This window comes from Lolium perenne, chromosome 3, assembly GCF_019359855.2.
Source record: "Lolium perenne isolate Kyuss_39 chromosome 3, Kyuss_2.0, whole genome shotgun sequence".
Classification (NCBI taxonomy): Eukaryota; Viridiplantae; Streptophyta; class Magnoliopsida; order Poales; family Poaceae; genus Lolium; species Lolium perenne.
This window is the reverse complement of record NC_067246.2, coordinates 9,423,343-9,441,335: the sequence shown is the minus strand read 5'-3', so window position 1 is coordinate 9,441,335 and position 17,993 is coordinate 9,423,343. Positions and strand designations below refer to the sequence as shown.

At 41.4% G+C, this 17,993-nt stretch overlaps 1 protein-coding gene and 1 long non-coding RNA gene across 3 annotated transcripts; both read right to left on the bottom strand.

Moving 5' to 3' along the window:
• Nucleotides 1-964: 964 nt before the first annotated feature.
• Nucleotides 965-4,258, bottom strand: LOC127325800 (uncharacterized). Of its 2 annotated transcripts, XR_007867375.2 has the most exons (4): nucleotides 3,706-4,258; nucleotides 2,779-2,843; nucleotides 1,651-1,817; nucleotides 965-1,368 (listed from the first exon to the last, which is right to left on the bottom strand). It is a non-coding gene; the product is annotated as an uncharacterized lncRNA (long non-coding RNA). The 2 variants fall into 2 exon arrangements; XR_007867374.2 differs by lacking the exons at nucleotides 2,779-2,843; nucleotides 3,706-4,258 and adding an exon at nucleotides 2,124-2,583.
• A 1,964-nt stretch (nucleotides 4,259-6,222) lies between these two features.
• LOC127325797 (phragmoplastin DRP1A-like) lies at nucleotides 6,223-7,497 on the bottom strand. The gene is made up of 4 exons (XM_051352616.2): nucleotides 7,343-7,497; nucleotides 6,846-6,909; nucleotides 6,647-6,751; nucleotides 6,223-6,407 (listed from the first exon to the last, which is right to left on the bottom strand). The coding sequence occupies exons 1-4, from the start codon at nucleotides 7,469-7,471 to the stop codon at nucleotides 6,238-6,240; spliced, it is 468 nt and encodes a 155-aa protein (XP_051208576.2). The 5' UTR covers nucleotides 7,472-7,497; the 3' UTR covers nucleotides 6,223-6,237.
• Between the last annotated feature and the right edge of the window lie 10,496 nt (nucleotides 7,498-17,993).

Genomic DNA, 17,993 nt, shown 5'->3' with positions numbered 1-17,993 from the left:
CCCAAATTCTATATTGATTAAAACTAATTTGAAATATACAAAACAACGTTTTCACGGATTTCTCTATTTTTGTACAGTTTTGGGGTTCCAGTTTTCAAACCGTTTATTGGAATGATGCGTATGATATGCCGTTGGAAAGGTGCTGACTAGGCGCACCTTTTTCATGAAGAACACTTTTCTAAATTCTTTATAGTTTAAGAGCAGATTTGAAAATACGTGATTACGTTTTTCGAACTTCTCGGTTTTTCGAACTGTTTTTGGGGCTTATTTCCGAACCTCTTATCGAAATGTTCCAAATGATATTGTGTTGAAAAGATATTGATTAGGCGAATCTTTTTCATGTTTAATATTTGTCCAAATTCTAAATGGTTTTAGTTTAATTTCAGAAATACATAAAAGTGAAGATAACGCTGACACAAGAACATTTCGAAATTGGCTCATCTAGATTGATTATGTGTGGCATTGCGATATGTTGGAGTATTAGTAGAGTGATATTAGTGCTAATTGTACGTTGAGTTAGTCGATTTGCGTAATCGGTGGTTGTACGGACGATTTCTATGCGTATGATTTCCGTCCAGGAAAACAGAGTGCATGAGGTGCGCGAATATAGAAGTGAACTTCCTTATATCTGTTAGTGAACTTCCGATCGCGGTATAAAAGTTTCAGGCATGTAATAAAATTATAGCGAACTTCTGTGGATGTGAACTTCTTCTCCCCTGAATCTGAACTTCCCGACGGACTTCAATATTGTACAGGGCGAACTTTCGAAACTTTAGTCTAGTTTGAAGTGAACTTCAGAAAATATAGCGAACTTCCGTCGCATCTGCACTTCTCTGGATACAGATCTGAACTTTTATTTGTCAATGAGTCAAAGCTCGATGCCAACAAAAGGAGAATTTCTCGTACATACTAAACGAACTTCCCAACAAAGACTGTCTTTTTGGACTGAAAAAGTGAACTCGCATTTTACATAAAATGAACTGCATCAGTTTATACATTTTATACAATTGTCCACTTCCATTCACCCTCAAAGTCGCCAAACCACAAGCAGGACAAGAGAAACAAAATAACAGTAGCACAAATCATGTTCACAACGCTAATCCAATGTCTCAACCAAAATAACAAATTGAGCTCTCTAAACTACATAGCTATTGGTCTCTGGACTTCACAAATCTGCCCCCTGAACTTCACAGCTCCAGCACACCGAGGTCAACGCGTGCTTCCACAAGGTACAGCTACGCTGTAAAGGCTGAACTACTAAGTGCTGATGGCATGGGCAAATCGCACTTGGTCGAGCTTGCAGCAGCGGCGAGCTCACAGGAAAACGATCACTTTTCTTATTCCGAACTATCACCATCACACATGAAACTGCAATAGGAAAAGAACTACATCAGGTTGATTACCACCTTACAAGAATACATGCTTGTAAACCAAATATTTGTATTATAAGAGAATTTGGATATGCAATTTTATCTATTCCAATCTGCATAATTATAAGGCTTGATGTCACCTAGGGCATAAGAACAAAGTACTGTGGTTCTCCTATCTCTCCTTTCTCAAGAATTGCAGTGAAGAAAAAGCTATCCAATTAAATTGGCTGCATAAAACAGAGAAAATCAAAGAAGTTCAGAGAGGTTCAAAGAGATTAACCAGACACCATCTCGCTTGAAGCAGCAGCGGCAACGACAATGCTCGTGAAGACCACACTATCACTCACGGAAGTCTAGAGCTGTGCTTGCAGGAGTCCATGCCAGTGCTCTTTTCAACCCACAATGAACTTCTTCTAGAGATGAAGCTAACTCCCTGCATGGCCATGACTAACGAAGAAAGCAACAGCTCAGTTCAGATCATATACTAAGCGAACTTCCCAAAAAAACAATAGTGAAATTCTATATCCGCATCTTGGTAAATAACTAAGCATTAACATCAAACCAGAAGGGGTAAAATCCAAACATGAACATCGATAGTAGCTTACAGCAGCTAATGCATCAATGGAAACTGCACGATAGCTAATACATCAGCAGCATCCAACAGCATATCATGACCAATGATGAACTGTACCACAACATATTAGCTACTGTAGTGTTTAACTGAACGTCTTTCCCCTCACGCAGTGAACTTACCCTAAAAAGAGATGTGAACTTCATAGCCAGTCAGTTGCAAAAACATCTCAGCCTGACGAGGAACTTGGTGTGCACTGATGTTCACCAACGCCGATGCGGAGGTAGGTGCGCCGACGGATGTTCGCCAACGCCCATGTGAACTGCACTGCTCCACAATTAAATCCGAACTTCTAGTTTTCTATGTCTGTACCATCGACACTTACCCATAGATATAGCTAACCGCATAAGAGTGAACTTTCCAAAAACAAATTAGTGAACTTCTCCAAAGCAAACAACAAATAAAGCACACATGAATTGATTTTATGTGTACACATGGAAAAGCTATTTTTTTCTAGATGAACCGACAGTAGTGAGCATGTACAAAATGAAACATAAACTTTCTTTGTAAACAAAAGGAACTTCTACTTTTTATAGCCAGACACGCATCAGCACATACTTGTACCGTGTTTTGCCCATGCTTGATTCATTTTTTCCATAAAAAACAAAGAACTAAAAAATACGCAAGTTCATAACCATACACGTACAAGCTCAGGTCAACTAAAAAATATAAAGTGAACTTCACAACTAGGTGTATACACACTGAACTTTCCTAGATAGAAGATGCGAGCTTAGGGACAAACAAAGTGCATTCTCTAATAATTTAGAAAAAAATTACCTCTTTTCAGATTGACTTCTTGGTTTGATGCAATGTGGACTGCCGATCATCACTGACACCGTGGACTGCTATGGAACAAGAGTGCACATGCAGGGATTAGGAAAATATCAATGTGATAAGAAGTGAATTTATATGCAGGCTGTTCCCGCTGAAGACAACCTAAATATAAGAAAAGTAGCACACTTACATTATTTTATATAAAAAGAACTGCCTATTTTCTCCTATGTGCACTTCCAGGCATATACTTTCTATTTAGTTCTCTGTAAAATAGCATGCAAGCAGCATAAATTTTACAGAAAAGTGGATCCAAATATAAGAAAAGTAAACACCCTGAAGAAATTAATCACACGATCGGATGGGACATGCAGCAGTATAAATTCAACGGAAAAGGTATCCAAATATAAAAACAAGCGGACAGGGATATTTCTAGTTTGAATGACCGTAAAGTTGTTTCTATTTTGAAATGATTCTCCAATCAAATGGGCTTCTCAGGGATATTTCCTCCCTCTATTTTCTCATACAATTAACTACTAGATTTTGGATAAGTGCACTGCCTGCAATAACTTTAGAGTTGAATCCTCCATAATATAGAATAAATAAACATTACACAACCACACAGTTAAAATGCCATTGAATCTAATACTCAGTTTTTGAAAAAAATGCAGTAGGAAGAATAAATGCATGCTCTACAACATGTGTACAGTCTGAACTTCCTGGCAAGAATTTTTCCAATTCCATGACTAATTACACTCCCACATAATTCACAAGAAAATGAATTTCTTTTTTATGGACAAAGTACACTATGCATTTTTGTACAAACCGAACTTCCTAAGATCTGAACTTCAGATGGCACCGAATACAACAACAGAGAAGGTTTGACATGGAATCAAAGTAGAGGCACAAGGCTCCAGTGCCTGAGGCCATTACCTGCGTTGAAGGGCGAGGCGGCGCTGTGTGGGAGCACACACCATGTAGAAGTACCGCAAGTGACATGAACTGAGGGTAATTTAGTTAGTACCACACACCATATAGAAGTACAATAAAAATTAGCAACAGAAGCGAACTTCCAGATTTGAAAATAGTGAACTTTGTGACAACAAAATGCGAACTTTTTCCCTCGTGGGTGAATTAGAACCTTTTTTGCTGGAAGAAATGAATATTTGCACTATAACAATTGAACTTCTAAAAAATAAAGTGAACTCTCCCACCAATAAAACTGAACTTCGACAAAAAATTGACTTTCACAAGGAACTAAATAAACAAGTGCATATCTAAACCAAATGGATGAACTAAATAACAAGTAGCAAGAGATGTAAACTTCATGAATTAGAGGAAGTGAACTACAAGGATTAGAAGAAATGAACTTCAGCAATACTGCATTCGTCCTGGCAATGCTCCTGAGAGAATATCGCCGGCATCCTGTAGCTGCTCGAGTATTGCGCAAACGCAAACTAACTTCCTGCCAAAATAGAATGAACTTTAGGACAGGAAAAGGCGAATCCCCTGAATTTTTTATTGTAGAAGTAACATGTTGTCAGGCATACATCAACATATAAATGAATAGTTGAACTCCTAGGCGAGAAAAAAATGAAAATAGCAGTAGATGTGAACTTCGCAAATTAATAGAAATGAGCTTCACAAACTTCTCAAATAAAGAACCGCTGTAGCTTAACTAGTGAACTTCCTATTTTTCCACAATTTTTTACAGTAAATAGAACTTCTATTCCAGGTCAAAAAAAAGTGGGTGTACACTGCTCTGTTTCTCACATTCAGTGTCCATCATCGTTTCATACCATTATATACATCCGTTTATGCACTTGGTTTTACTAACAGACTAGGTTATACATACATGGATGAAAGGGCTGTATGAAGTAATGGCATGCAAATGCTTGTTGGGAGACAAACTAAGAAATAAACAGGAAATGACAAACATGAGTTGGACGACTGTGGGTTACCATGAATTGCAATTAACTCTAGCTTGTGTTGGACTTCTTTTTAACTGCAATCTATGATTTTTTTAACTGGACTTATCATATTTTTAATGAGCTTCTAGCTCTGGCATAGTGAAATATTTGACAACATATACCAATTTACTGAGAAAGAAAAATGAACTTCAGCAACAGACAAGGTGCACTTCAGGACCAAAACTAAAACTCGAGAGTATGCACTTCTATTTTGGGATCATCTCAGTGCTAGGAAAACTAAAATACTTTACTACCAAACTAGGCCTAACATTTGATTTCCTTCAGGTTCTAGCACACAAACTCATCAGCAACTTCTTAGAAACTTTGTCACAACTATACCTATTTGTGTCCATACTGCAGGGATGCGCAAGTGCAATGATTTACTTTAACATTCTAAAATTTTATCACACAGAGTGAACAGCCCGGATTTATGTAGTGCACTCCCCTGATGTATATGCTTGTCCAGAGATTTCTGGCAACAACAAAAGGTGAACTTCATGCTACACCAAGTTACTTACTACGATCATTTAGTGGTATTTCAAATAAAAATGAAACGAACTTTTTTCTCGGGAAAGTATGAAACACCATGGTATGGATGGTGGACTATAACATAAACTAACTCAGAAATGATGTTCTCTATGTACATCTAGTGGACTTCTTTCTTCACAAAGAAGTATACTAACAAAATATCCTACATCACTGTACCAAACTGAACTTCCATTTTTTCTATCAGAAACAAATCAACAACACATTTGTGTACTTCAATTATCAGCAAGAAATAGGAATCAAAGTAGAGTAGAGAAGTGGACTTTAGTTAAACGCACCAGTTCAGATCGGTTGCAGAAGCAGCACACTTCAGCTCATATCAGCATACGTTCGCATCAGCAAGCGAGCCAGCAGCAGCGAGGCAGTCAAGGCCAGCAAAATATTAGTTGGCTGCAAAAACGATCACAAAAAACATAGAAACATACTGTTTCTTATCTTACTTGTGAACTCCCGCACCGGCAACCAGTGGGATCCCACAGCTGAACTGCTCCTAGACTCCACATGCACGGCAACAAATCAAGAATGACCTTGTGCTCCCCGATCTCCTGGAAATATAAAAGTGAACTTTGTCAATGCAAAAGGTGAACTTGAGTTATTTTCCTATTAGACATACATCAACAGCAAATGCATATATTTCATGTAGTATTTTTTCGAAAAGACATCCTTATAGAAACAAGTAATGAACTTTTCTCATATCGAAAAGTGAACATTCGCAGAGAACTTCACACAGCGGGAACCAAATTGCAGAAATCATAACAAAAGTTTTTGAACTTCTGAATGTGATGCAGGTGTAATCCAACTTAAAGCTTAAGATTTTACTGATGCAAAATCTGCCGATTCATTTTTCTCTAAACATAGGCTTTGTATTATATGATGAAACTTTTTGGACGGAAGAAGGTAAAGTTACAAAAAGAAGAGCACATCTATTATTTTATATACAATGAACTACCTATTTTCTCCTATGCGCACTTCCAGACATATACTTTGTATTATTACAGGGCACTACATAACAATCATTTTTAGTGTAATCATCCATTCGAAAAATAGATGCAGATGATATTCCCTTGGAACGACCAGTTTCTCTGTCAGTTTCATCAGCTATCTCCTTCCTCACTTCGGCTGCAACGATACAAATGTCGTCATGTGCTGAGTGGCATCGAGATAAGCTAAACCAAAATGAACAGAAAATAGCACCAGACAGAGAATTCTGTCAACAATGGCAAGGCTCACATACTCAACTGCATACCACACATGCCAATGTATAGTTCAATACTACGATGATGGCTCCTTGGCCATGCATTTAACCCTAATATCAGCATCATAAAGCTTGAAAATAAGAAGAAAATTAGAGGAATTACCGAAATCTGTGTATCTTTTCCTGGGTTGATGCAAGAACTCCGCATACTCTCTAGTTCCATCAATCCTATGTAGCTGCAGAACCAGGGGGCGACGGGTGACGATGCCTGCAGAACAGATTCAAACAAAAAGATAAATGTATCGAATTAAGAAACGTACTCATAGCACCCCAAACCTGAGCTCTTGCTTGTATAACCATACCTGAACCCCTGGGCAGGAAATCCTTCCCAACAACGCTCTCCAGCACTGAAGATTTGCCCGAACTCTATCAAATGATCAGAGGAGTTCAGACGTCAAAATACAGAACCATGTACCCACTCGGGTGCTCAAATAAACGTGAACTACTGGTTAACAGCCTGAGTCCACACAAAATTGCTTGGTTCCCTTTATGCGAACCTCACGCACCTACACCTCTAGTTGATCCAAAGTAGTAGTATCTAGCTTGGAGAGTTGGAGCTAGACAATCGCTGGTCATGTGGGCAAGCTAGGCACAATGAAACTAACAGATTCAAAAAAAAAGAAGTAGTAGCGTGTCCCAATTCTAGCTACGGTAACCGCAGATCCAAGCATAGCTAAACCGCATCTCCGCAACTAGAATCGCGCGGTTCTACCGGCAGCTCGCGAGATCCACACCGTGCGCAGCTGAGGCACCAGCACTAGATCCGGCCGAGAGAGATTGAAGGGAATGGGGCACGCACCTGGCCTTCGACAACGGCGATGGACGGCAGCGAGTCCCAGAGGGTGGGGAGGGTGCTCTCGTCGCCGTGGTCGCCGAGGGCAGTGCAGGCCCACTGCAGCTTTTTGACGAGCGAGATCAGGTTCTCCATGGCCGCCGGCGCGAGATCTGCCCGGATCGGGAGGCGGTGGGCGAGATCGAGGTGGGAGGGGGAGGAGACGACGGCGACTGCGGAGCCGCGTCTAGCCCCGTGATGCCCCTGTAGCCTCCTGGACGTCGCAGATGGTGGCGAGGGTGTGTATCAGCCGCCGGCTGGGGTCGGCCTCCTGCCCGACGACCGGCGAAATCAGGGCCTGCGCGTGGTCCAGCAGCGCGTCCTCCTTGTCCCCCTCCTCGTCCGCCTTCTCTGGCTCGGTAGCGGCGTCGGGAACTGATCCCGGTGGCTCGGCGACGGCGGTGGTGGCTGGAAGTGATGCTGGCGGCTCGTCCACCATCAGAAGGAATAGGTGGGTGGGCGGTGGGATGAGGCTGCCGCCGGGGAAGAAGGTGGGGCGGGATTTGGGCCTGCCGACGGGAAGAAGGTGCAGCGGGATTTGGGCCGGTCGCCGGGAAGAAGGCGGGCGGGATTTGGGGCCAGGCGGAGCCATTCCCTCTGGATAAGGAAGAAACTAGGGGAGGTTCACGTTGGCGTTGGTGCGCAGCAGCTTGCGGGTGGTTCGGGTCACAAAAGGGGTTCGAGAATAGCTATTCTAGAACCCCTCTTAAGGGGGGTTCGAGAATAGTTGAGCTCTATATATATATATATATATATATATATATATATATATATATATATATATATATATATCTCCAAAATAGTGGGCTACCATGGTGGCTACCTATGCACGTTCATCTACCCGTTGGATTGGCTGTAGGGAGCATGAGATGCAAGAGCAGGAGCATGGAAATTCTAACGGGCATTCCTAACTCCGTTACATGGAGTGTATTTAAATTGTCATCCATTACTCCTTTGCATCTCAGTCCCAACCATGGTCCATTCGAAATGCAGATCAAAGTGTATTTATATTGTCATCCATTACTCTGTTACATCTACATTTCCTATTACAATAGCAGCTAGACCAGTTCCATCATCAAATCTTATCCATGGCTCACTCACGCTTTCTCTGGTTAATGGTTGCCTTCATTTTTTTTTCTGGTCTGCACTTTGTATTTTTGTCCTAATCTTACGCAGTTATGCTGTTAGGTTGTAGCAAGGTTCTGATCCAGATACTTTCCCCAAGGATTTTTTTGGTACGAATCCACCATCCAGATCCATCCTTGCTTTTTTTCTTCAGATTCTTAATTTGTTTTGTTGGAATAAAGATTTACCAAGATGCATATCCTCTCCCGAAGCTTTTTTTTTGGGGACGAATCCACCATCCAGATCATAATTGTTCTGGCTTCAAACAGATCCAATTTTTTCATTTGCTAGTTTATTTGCTATGCCTAATTTTTTTTTGCTTCGGTTTACTGCTAGCACTTTGCAGTACGTCGATTTGCTTCACATCCTTTTTCTGATCAATTTTGGCCTACCCTCCTCCCCAACCTAGCCGCCGCCGCCCACATGACCACCCCCACCTAGGTCTCGGCCTCGTGCTGCCGCCACCAACCTCTCCACACGCGGCATGCCTCTAGCATCGCCTACCATGCATGACTTCTCCTCCACCAGCGGGGAAAGATGGTGCTGGCACGAGGAGACCTTGGGCTACGGGCGTCGGCAGAGGATGGTGCCGGATTGTGGAGGCCTTAGGCTCCAGACGACGGAGGAGGATGGTGCTGCATCGAGCCGGTGCGGCCCGAAGAGCTTCGTGGCCATGGCTGCGCCTATTCCCCGCGCACCTGCTGCCGGCCATTCGGTCACTTCCGAGCAGCTTCCGTTTGTATCCGGGTGTGGTGAGGGCAGGGCAGAGGCTCGCTGGAGGCCGTGCGAAGCTCCGTGCGGACAAGCGAGTTGGCATCGCGCTCCGGCTTGTTTTCAGGTTTCTCTAGATCATGTAATTGCGTTGGATGCTAGAACAAATTTGTCTTATCATATATTTTCATTGAATATTAGAGCAAATTGTAAAGATCAATTAAAATGTAATTGTGTTGGCTGCATGAGCAATAGCGGTACTTGCTCATGCTGATTACTATGTCCATTTCTTTGTTCTAACTAGCAACAGAGCAAATGGTCAACGGCTGAAAACAGCAGCAAAGCAACTGTTAAAAAAGGAATCCCATCTCCACCTTTGTCCATCCTGTGTGGGTCTCTTTTAACATAGTTAATCAGATGATCCACTCTTGACAAATGGCTAGCGTTTCATCTGTAATATGGGTGGTACAAGTGACGGGAGCAGGCAGGCTCAGTATGGCAAAACGAACGCCAGGTTCAGCGTGGTAGTTTCAAACACAGTTACGACGGTAATACCATTTCTCGTTGCTTCGTAATTTTCATCGGTAACATGCACGGTACAAGGAAATGTAGGAAGCAGTTTCAGCATACCGAAACCATCGCCACTGTAATTTCAAACACAATACAGATTGTAATCCCATTCTATTTGTTTCTGTCATTTTCTATGTTTCCACTTTCCAGTAGTAAAACCATCACCAGTGATAACTGTAATTTCAAACGCAGTACAGACTGTAATCCCATTGTATTTGCTTCGTCATTTTCTATGTTTCCAGTAGCAAAACCAACCATCGCCAGTGATAACTGTAATTTCAAACGCAATACAGACTGTAATCTCATTCTATTTGCTTCGTCATTTTCTACGTCTCCAATAGCAACAACAGGTGGATGACGTCTATAAACGGTTAGCACATCAACTGTGAAATGATTCCCTCAGCAGCTATTTCCATCTTGGTCCATTGAACTCATGTGTATTATTAAATGTATTTATTTTTGTACTGCAGTTGAAATTACAATTGATGTCCACATGAAAATACAGAGTATAGAGTTCTCCATACATAATTTTATCCACATAAAACTACACGACGAAAAATGGAACTGCAGCTTTACATGCAGTGTTATATACTCTTTTATAAACACAGTCCATTGAATAACCGATTATTTTCACCCTTTATAACCAACTATTCAAAATCTAGATGTGACACTAGCTAAACCGGTTAGGCGGTAGACAATCATCTGTACCACACTCAGAGTTGAAAAAGCAACGCAAGTCTCCTCTGTATTTTTAACTGTATTTTTAAGTGTAGTTTTTTGTGTATTACCGCCCATGTTGCATTAACATTGGCTCAGTAGACAGCTAGCCACCATGCCAGCATTCTAACGGCTTGAAACTTCCACCACAATCCGTTAGTTGATTCTATTGTTAGTCATAGGAATCTTGATCCCTTGATTTTTTTGCACACTATATCCAATGGTCATAGAGGGGTGCATAGCTAGCCACCATGGTAGCAAATCCGCGTTGATATATATATATCGATCAAACAAATATTGGAAGCAAAAGTCGATTCCCCTTACATATTCTTCCCTTACATATATATATATACATGGAGCTCACGATCGACAGACAAGCGGTACTAACGACCGTCTATTTGGAGGTAGAGCATCTACTTGGACTAAACAAGCCTTTGTTATTTAATACTTCTCTAACCAAAAGTCCCGCCAGTTCCTCGGCGATTCCTAGTAGGTGTTCCTTTGGTTGGAGTATGTCCCGCATGTAGTCGACCTATATACGAAAATGAGATGAGTATGACTATATCAATCTTGATAACGAAATATTGATGATAATAAATGAAGTTCTGAATGTTATTGCTTACATCAAATTTATTTTTGTTCTGCTTCTCAGTGGTTAACATGCGAATGGACTCGCAAACGTAGTATCCACATAGATTCGTCCCTTGTGGCTGCTGGGGGCACGGTACAGGAGTAAATGTTAGCTTCTCTGCCCAGGTAATCTCCTTATGATGATTCTTCAAAGCTCTCCAAGCCCTGCCAGGCAAAAGAATGATTGAATGAGTGGATAATTAATTGATATATCACGAAAGATAAAGCGCGGCGATGAAGGAAATTACACTTGGAGCAACTTCTGCAAGTCGTGGAACCCGTCCACGCCTCTACTCAGTGGGTCTCTTACTTCAACTATTCCCTTATCAGGTTGAATATCTAGTAGAATCCAGTGGAAGCTGCACATGTTATGCATATACGTCAGGAATTACACTTAACATCGAGTAAGAAAAATTGAATGTGCATAAAAGATCATTAAGACTCTCACTCGTAGTTGTGAGGAAACAATATTGAATCACAGAAATATTGCTCCCCCAAAAACCTTAGTAGGTTTCCCCCCGTTTCTTCGCGTTTATGCTTTACCGTTTCAACATGTATTTTATCTGGGTCAATAAACCCAACATTGATAATATTATTACTTTTGCATTCACTGATCTTCAGTCTGCATAAGAGAACACATAAGATATAATGAGTATATGCAATGAAAACGAACATGAACTGAATGAAAATGAACTTATATGTAGTTAACAACTTACAAGCAATAGCAACTCATGAGAGATTTGTCGAGGGCATCTAGATTGAATAACTGCCAGAGTTCATTCATCTCAATATGGATCTCCTCCTTTCGGTAGTAATATTCAAATGGTATACTCGCCACGATGTACCTTATGTTCTCCTTGCATGCATCAAGGTACCACTGATGCAAATTCCGCATATGTGTTGGCAGTTTATGCAGCTGCTCTTTGCTGACCAAGTCGGCCCCGTAGACAAATTTAGGAGCTATATCAGCAATGGGTAGTGCAGCATCTGCTGCAAGCAGCAATTCCTCCACGGAAACTTTACAGGCAGCCGCTAGGCTTGCAGCTTCTTCCATATCGAAACCACCATGTTCCTGGAACACCTTGGGAACATTAAACACTTTGAGTGCTGGGATCGATTGTTTGGGCTAATCTCCGAGGAGGGGAACTTCCTTTCTCTTTTTGCCTTTTGTCGTTTGCTTGGCCTTGAGGGGTGCACTTCTTGAACTTGACTTTTTCTCGGCTGCACTTCTAGCTGATGATTTGCTCGTGCCAGCAATGTCCTTCTCCTTAGCCTTTTCATCCTTCTTCTTGTCAATTACCTTCGCAAGAGTGCGTGTATAGTCATCCTTCTTCTCGTGTAAGTCATACTGCGATGGTGTGTTCAGAAAACTAGTAGCATATTCTATTTGCTTCTCTTTGTATGGCTCTGGCGCTGGAGGTTTTGGCTTATGAAAAAAATCATAATTGTATTTCTTAACAATGGCATCATTTTCCTCCTCAGTACGATCGTAAGGACGGGGGGGGGGGGGGGGAGGAACCTTTGGTACTTTTGGGAGGGGCGACATCTTGCGGACAGGACTCTTGAAACGCTTCCGGCTGGGTGCATTCCGAGTCTTAGTGGGCGAAGGCGGCGGCGCTGGAGATGGAGATGGACTACAGATGTCGTGGTCGACGTCGTACCCATGGGGTGATGGTGGCGACATGTGATCAGTAGGAGGAGGTGATGGTGGCCTGCGATCACCTGGAGGAGGTGATGGTGACCTGCTGGGACGACTGGTACTAGGGGCTACCCAGCCTGGCAGCCTGATGTTCTTCTTTTCCCATAGAATGATTTCTCCCAGCACCTCTCTGAGTGTAAGCCCCCCATGAGATGTCTTTGCAACCAACTGCCGAAGGTATTCATGTGTTCACGTGTAATCCATGAATGGGGCTTGCCCGGGTTTATTTTTCGTAAAACATTCTTATGTTTCTCGATGTACGGAGCCACCAAGATGGAATTGTATAGAACTGTATAGTGTGCTTGATTGAAAGAAATCTTGTCCCTACACACCATTGCTTTCCTTCCTAGTGTGCCTTGTCCAGTCAGCCTCCCCTCATACCGAGATTCAAGAACACCAATCGGCTTAAGGTCAGGAATAAAGTCAACACAAAACTCAATGACCTCCTCAGTTCCGTAGCCCTTTGATACGTCTCCGACGTATCGATAATTTCTTATGTTCCATGCCACATTATTGATGATATCTACATGTTTTATACATACTTTATGTCATATTTATGCATTTTCCGGCACTAACCTATTAACGAGATGCCGAAGAGCCAGTTGTTGTTTTCTGCTGTTTTTGGTTTCAGAAATCCTAGTAAGGAAATATTCTCGGAATTGGACGAAATCAACGCCCAGGGGCCTATTTTCACACGAAGCTTCCAGAAGTCCGAGGGAGAGACGAAGTGGGGCCACGGGGCGCCGCCACACTAGGGCGGCGCGGCCCTAGCGTGTGGGGCCCCCGTGACGCCTCCTGACCTGCCCTTCCGCCTACTTAAGTCTTCATCGACAATAGCGCCTGTACCGAGAGCCACGATACAGAAAACCTTCCAGGGACGCCGCCGCCGCCAATCCCATCTCGGGGGATTCAGGAGATCGCCTCCGGCACCCTGCCGGAGAGGGGAATCATCTCCCGGAGGACTCTTCACCGCCATGGTCGCCTCCGGAGTGATGAGTGAGTAGTTCACCCCTGGACTATGGGTCCATAGCAGTAGCTAGATGGTCGTCTTCTCCTAATTGTGCTTCATTGTCGGGTCTTGTGAGCTGCCTAACATGATCAAGATCATCTATCTGTAATGCTATATGTTGTGTTTGTTGGGATCTGATGGATAGAGAATACTATGTTATGTTGATTATGAATCTATTACCTATGTGTTGTTTATGATCTTCCATGCTTTCCGTTATTAGTAGAGGCTCTGGCCAAGTTTTTGCTAGTAACTCCAAGAGGGAGTATTTATGCTCGATAGTAGGTTCATGCTTCCATTAAATGCAGGACAAAGGATGTGAAAGTTCTAAGGTTGTGGATGTGCTGTTGCCACTAGGGATAAAACATCGATGCTATGTCCGAGGATGTAGTTGTTGATTACATTACGCACCATACTTAATGTAATTATCTGTTGTTTGCAACTTAATACTGGAAGGGGTTCGGATGATAACCCGAAGGTGGACTTTTTAGGCATAGATGCATGCTGGATAGCAGTCTATGTACTTTGTCGTAATGCCCAATTAAATCTCACTATACTCATCATATCATGTATGTGCATGGTCATGCCCTCTTTATTTGTCAATTGCCCAACTGTAATTTGTTCACCCAACATGCTTATTCTTATGGGAGAGACGCCTCTAGTGAACTGTGGACCCCGGTCCATTCTTTTAATCGAATACAATCTACTGCAATACTTGTTCTACTGTTTTCTGCAAACAATCATCATCCACACTATACATCTAATCCTTTGTTACAGCAAGCCGGTGAGATTGACAACCTCACTGTTTCGTTGGGGCAAAGTACTTTGGTTGTGTTGTGCAGGTTCTACGTTGGCGCCGGAATCCCTGGTGTTGCGCCGCACTACATCTCGCCGCCATCAACCTTCAACGTGCTTCTTGGCTCCTACTGGTTCGATAAACCTTCGTTTCTTACTGAGGGAAAACTTGTCGCTGTACGCATCACACCTTCCTCTTGGGGTTCCCAACGGACGCGTGCTGTACGCGTATCAAGCTCCTTTTCTGGCGCCGTTGCCGGGGAGATCAAGACACGCTGCAAGGGGAGTCTCCACATCCAATCTCTTTACTTTGTTTTTGTCTTGCTTTGTTTTATTTGCTACTTTGTTTGCTGCATTATATCAAAACACAAAAAATTTAGTTGCTAGCTTAACTTTATTTACTGTCTTGTTTGCACTCTATATCAAAAACACAAAAAATTAGTTACTTGCATTTACTTTATCTAGTTTGCTTTATTTACTGTTGCTAAAATGGGTACTCCTGAAAATACTAAGTTGTGTGATTTCACAACCACAAATAATAATGATTTCTTATGCACACCTATTGCTCCACCTGCTACTACAGCGGAATTCTTTGAAATTAAACCTGCTTTACTGAATCTTGTTATGCGAGAGCAATTTTCTGGTGTTAGTTCTGATGATGCTGCTGCCCATCTCAATAATTTTGTTGAATTATGTGAAATGCAAAAGTATAAGGATGTAGATGGTGACATTATAAAATTAAAATTGTTCCCTTTCTCATTAAGAGGAAGAGCTAAAGATTGGTTGCTATCTCTGCCTAAGAATAGTATTGATTCATGGACTAAATGCAAGGATGCTTTTATTGGTAGATATTATCCCCCTGCTAAAATTATATCTTTGAGGAGTAGCATAATGAATTTTAAACAATTGGATAATGAGCATGTTGCACAAGCTTGGCAAAAGAATGAAATCTTTGGTTAAAAATTGCCCAACCCATGGACTGACTACTTGGATGATCATCCAAACCTTTTATGCAGGACTGAATTTTTCTTCGCGGAACCTATTGGATTCAGCTGCTGGAGGTACCTTTATGTCCATCACTCTAGGCGAAGCAACAAAGCTTCTTGATAATATGATGATTAATTACTCTGAGTGGCACACGGAAAGAGCTCCACAAGGTAAGAAGGTAAATTCTGTCGAAGAAACCTCCTCCTTGAGTGATAAGATTGATGCTATTATGTCTATGCTTGTGAATGGTAGGACTAATGTTGATCCTAATAATGTTCCGTTAGCTTCATTGATTGCTCAAAAAGAACATGTTGATGTGAATTTCATTAAAAATAACAATTACAATGATTCTAGGCCATATCCTGCTAATGGTAACTCTTATGGTAGATATGTTTCACCTAATGAGGAAAAGATGTTAGAGATTGAAAGATCCACCAAGAGCTTTATGCAATCACAATATGAGCAAAATAAATTGTTTACTAAAACTATGAATGAACAATCTACCTTGTTGAAGAATATAGGAAATCAACTTGGAAATCTGAATATGGAGATCTCTGGGTTGCAAACTAAACTTGCAAATGCTGAAAACCGAATCTCATACATGTCTGCGTCACAATCTTCTTTAATTAATAAAATGGCTGCTAAACCTGAGGATATAGATCATAAAATTTTTACTACAGCAAATGCCATCCAAGTTAGAATTAATGAGAATATAAGATTGATGGCCAAATTGCGTGCTAGGTGGGAGAAAGAAGAAAATGCTAAAGAAGATAATATAGCTAAAGTTTGGACTATTACCACCACTAGCAATGCTAATGCTCCACATGTTGCTGCACCTCCTACTATTAATGGTAAAAGAATTGGTGTTGGCAATGTTTCCACTTCTAATGCAAAGCGCGAAAAACTGCCTGAAACTGCTAAAACTGCTGAAACTGCCTGTGATAAAATTGCTGAATTTTTTTCCAACATTGGGGACAATGATCCATTGCTTTAGATCATAATGGTTTGGATTTTGATGATTGCCACAGCTCTGAAGTTATAAAGTTCTTACAAAAACTTGCTAAGAGTCCTAATGCTAGTGCTATAAATTTAGCCTTCTCGAAACATATTACAAATGCTCTCATAAAAGATAGAGAAGAGAAACTAGAACGCGAAGCTTCTATTCCTAGGAAGCTAGAGGATGGTTGGGGGCCTATCATTAAGATGAAGGTCAATGACTTTGATTGTAATGCTTTATGTGATCTTGGTGCAAGTATTTCCGTTATGCCTAAGAAAATCTATAATATGCTTGACTTGCCACCATTGAAAAATTGTTATTTGGATGTTAATCTTGCTGATAACTCTACGAAGAAACCTTTGGGGAGAGTTGATAATGTTCGCATTACCGTTAACAATAACCTTGTCCCCGTTGATTTTGTTGTCTTGGATATTGAATGCAATGCATCTTGTCCCATTATATTGGGAAGACCTTTTCTTCGAACTGTTGGTGCTATCATTGATATGAAGGAAGGTAATATTAAATATCAATTTCCTCTCAAGAAATGTATGGAACACTTCCCTAGAAAGAGAATGAGGTTACCTTTTGATTCTAGCATTAGAACAAATTATGATGTTGATGCTTCGTCTCTTGATAATACTTGATACACACTTTTTGCGCCTAGCTGAAAGGCGTTAAAGAAAAGCGCTTATGGGAGACAACCCATGTTTTTACTACTGCACCTTTATTTTGTATTTGAGTCTTGGAAGTTGTTACTACTGTAGCAACCTCTCCTTATCTTATTTTGTTGCATTGTTGTGCCAAGTAAAGTCTTTGATAGTAAGGTTCATACTAGATTTGGATTACTGCGCAGAAACAGATTTCTTTGCTGTCACGAATCTGGCCCTAATTCTCTGTAGGTAACTCTGAAAATTATGCCAATTTACGTGAGTGATCCTCAGATATGTACGCAACTTTCATTCAATTTGAGAATTTTCATTTGAGCAAGTCTGGTGCCTCAATAAAATTCGTCTTTACGAACTGTTCTGTTTTGACAGATTCTGCCTTTTATTTCGCATTGCCTGTTTTGCTATGCTTGATGGATTTTTCGATTCCATTAACTTTCAGTAGCTTTGTGCAATGTCCAGAAGTGTTAAGAATGATTATGTCACCTCTGAACATGTAAATTTTGATTGTGCACTAACCCTCTAATGAGTTGTTTTGAGTTTGGTGTGGAGGAAGTTTTCAAGGATCAAGAGAGAAGGATGATACAATATGATCAAGGAGAGTGAAAGCTCTAAGCTTGGGGATGCCCCGGTGGTTCACCCCTGCATATTTCAAGAAGACTCAAGCGTGGGCATCCCCTTCTTCATCGACAACATTATCAGGTTCCTCTAGTGAA

Bases quoted from the DNA above. Each gene is read 5' to 3' on its own strand.
- LOC127325797 (XM_051352616.2), bottom strand. From the start codon at position 7,471: ATGGAGAACCTGATCTCGCTCGTCAAAAAGCTGCAGTGGGCCTGCACT. The intron at 6,910-7,342 runs GTGCGTGCCCCA...ATCATTTGATAG, and splicing joins TCGCCGTTGTCGAAGGCCAG to AGTTCGGGCAAATCTTCAGT. The intron at 6,752-6,845 runs GTATGGTTATAC...TCTGTTCTGCAG, and splicing joins TTTCCTGCCCAGGGGTTCAG to GCATCGTCACCCGTCGCCCC.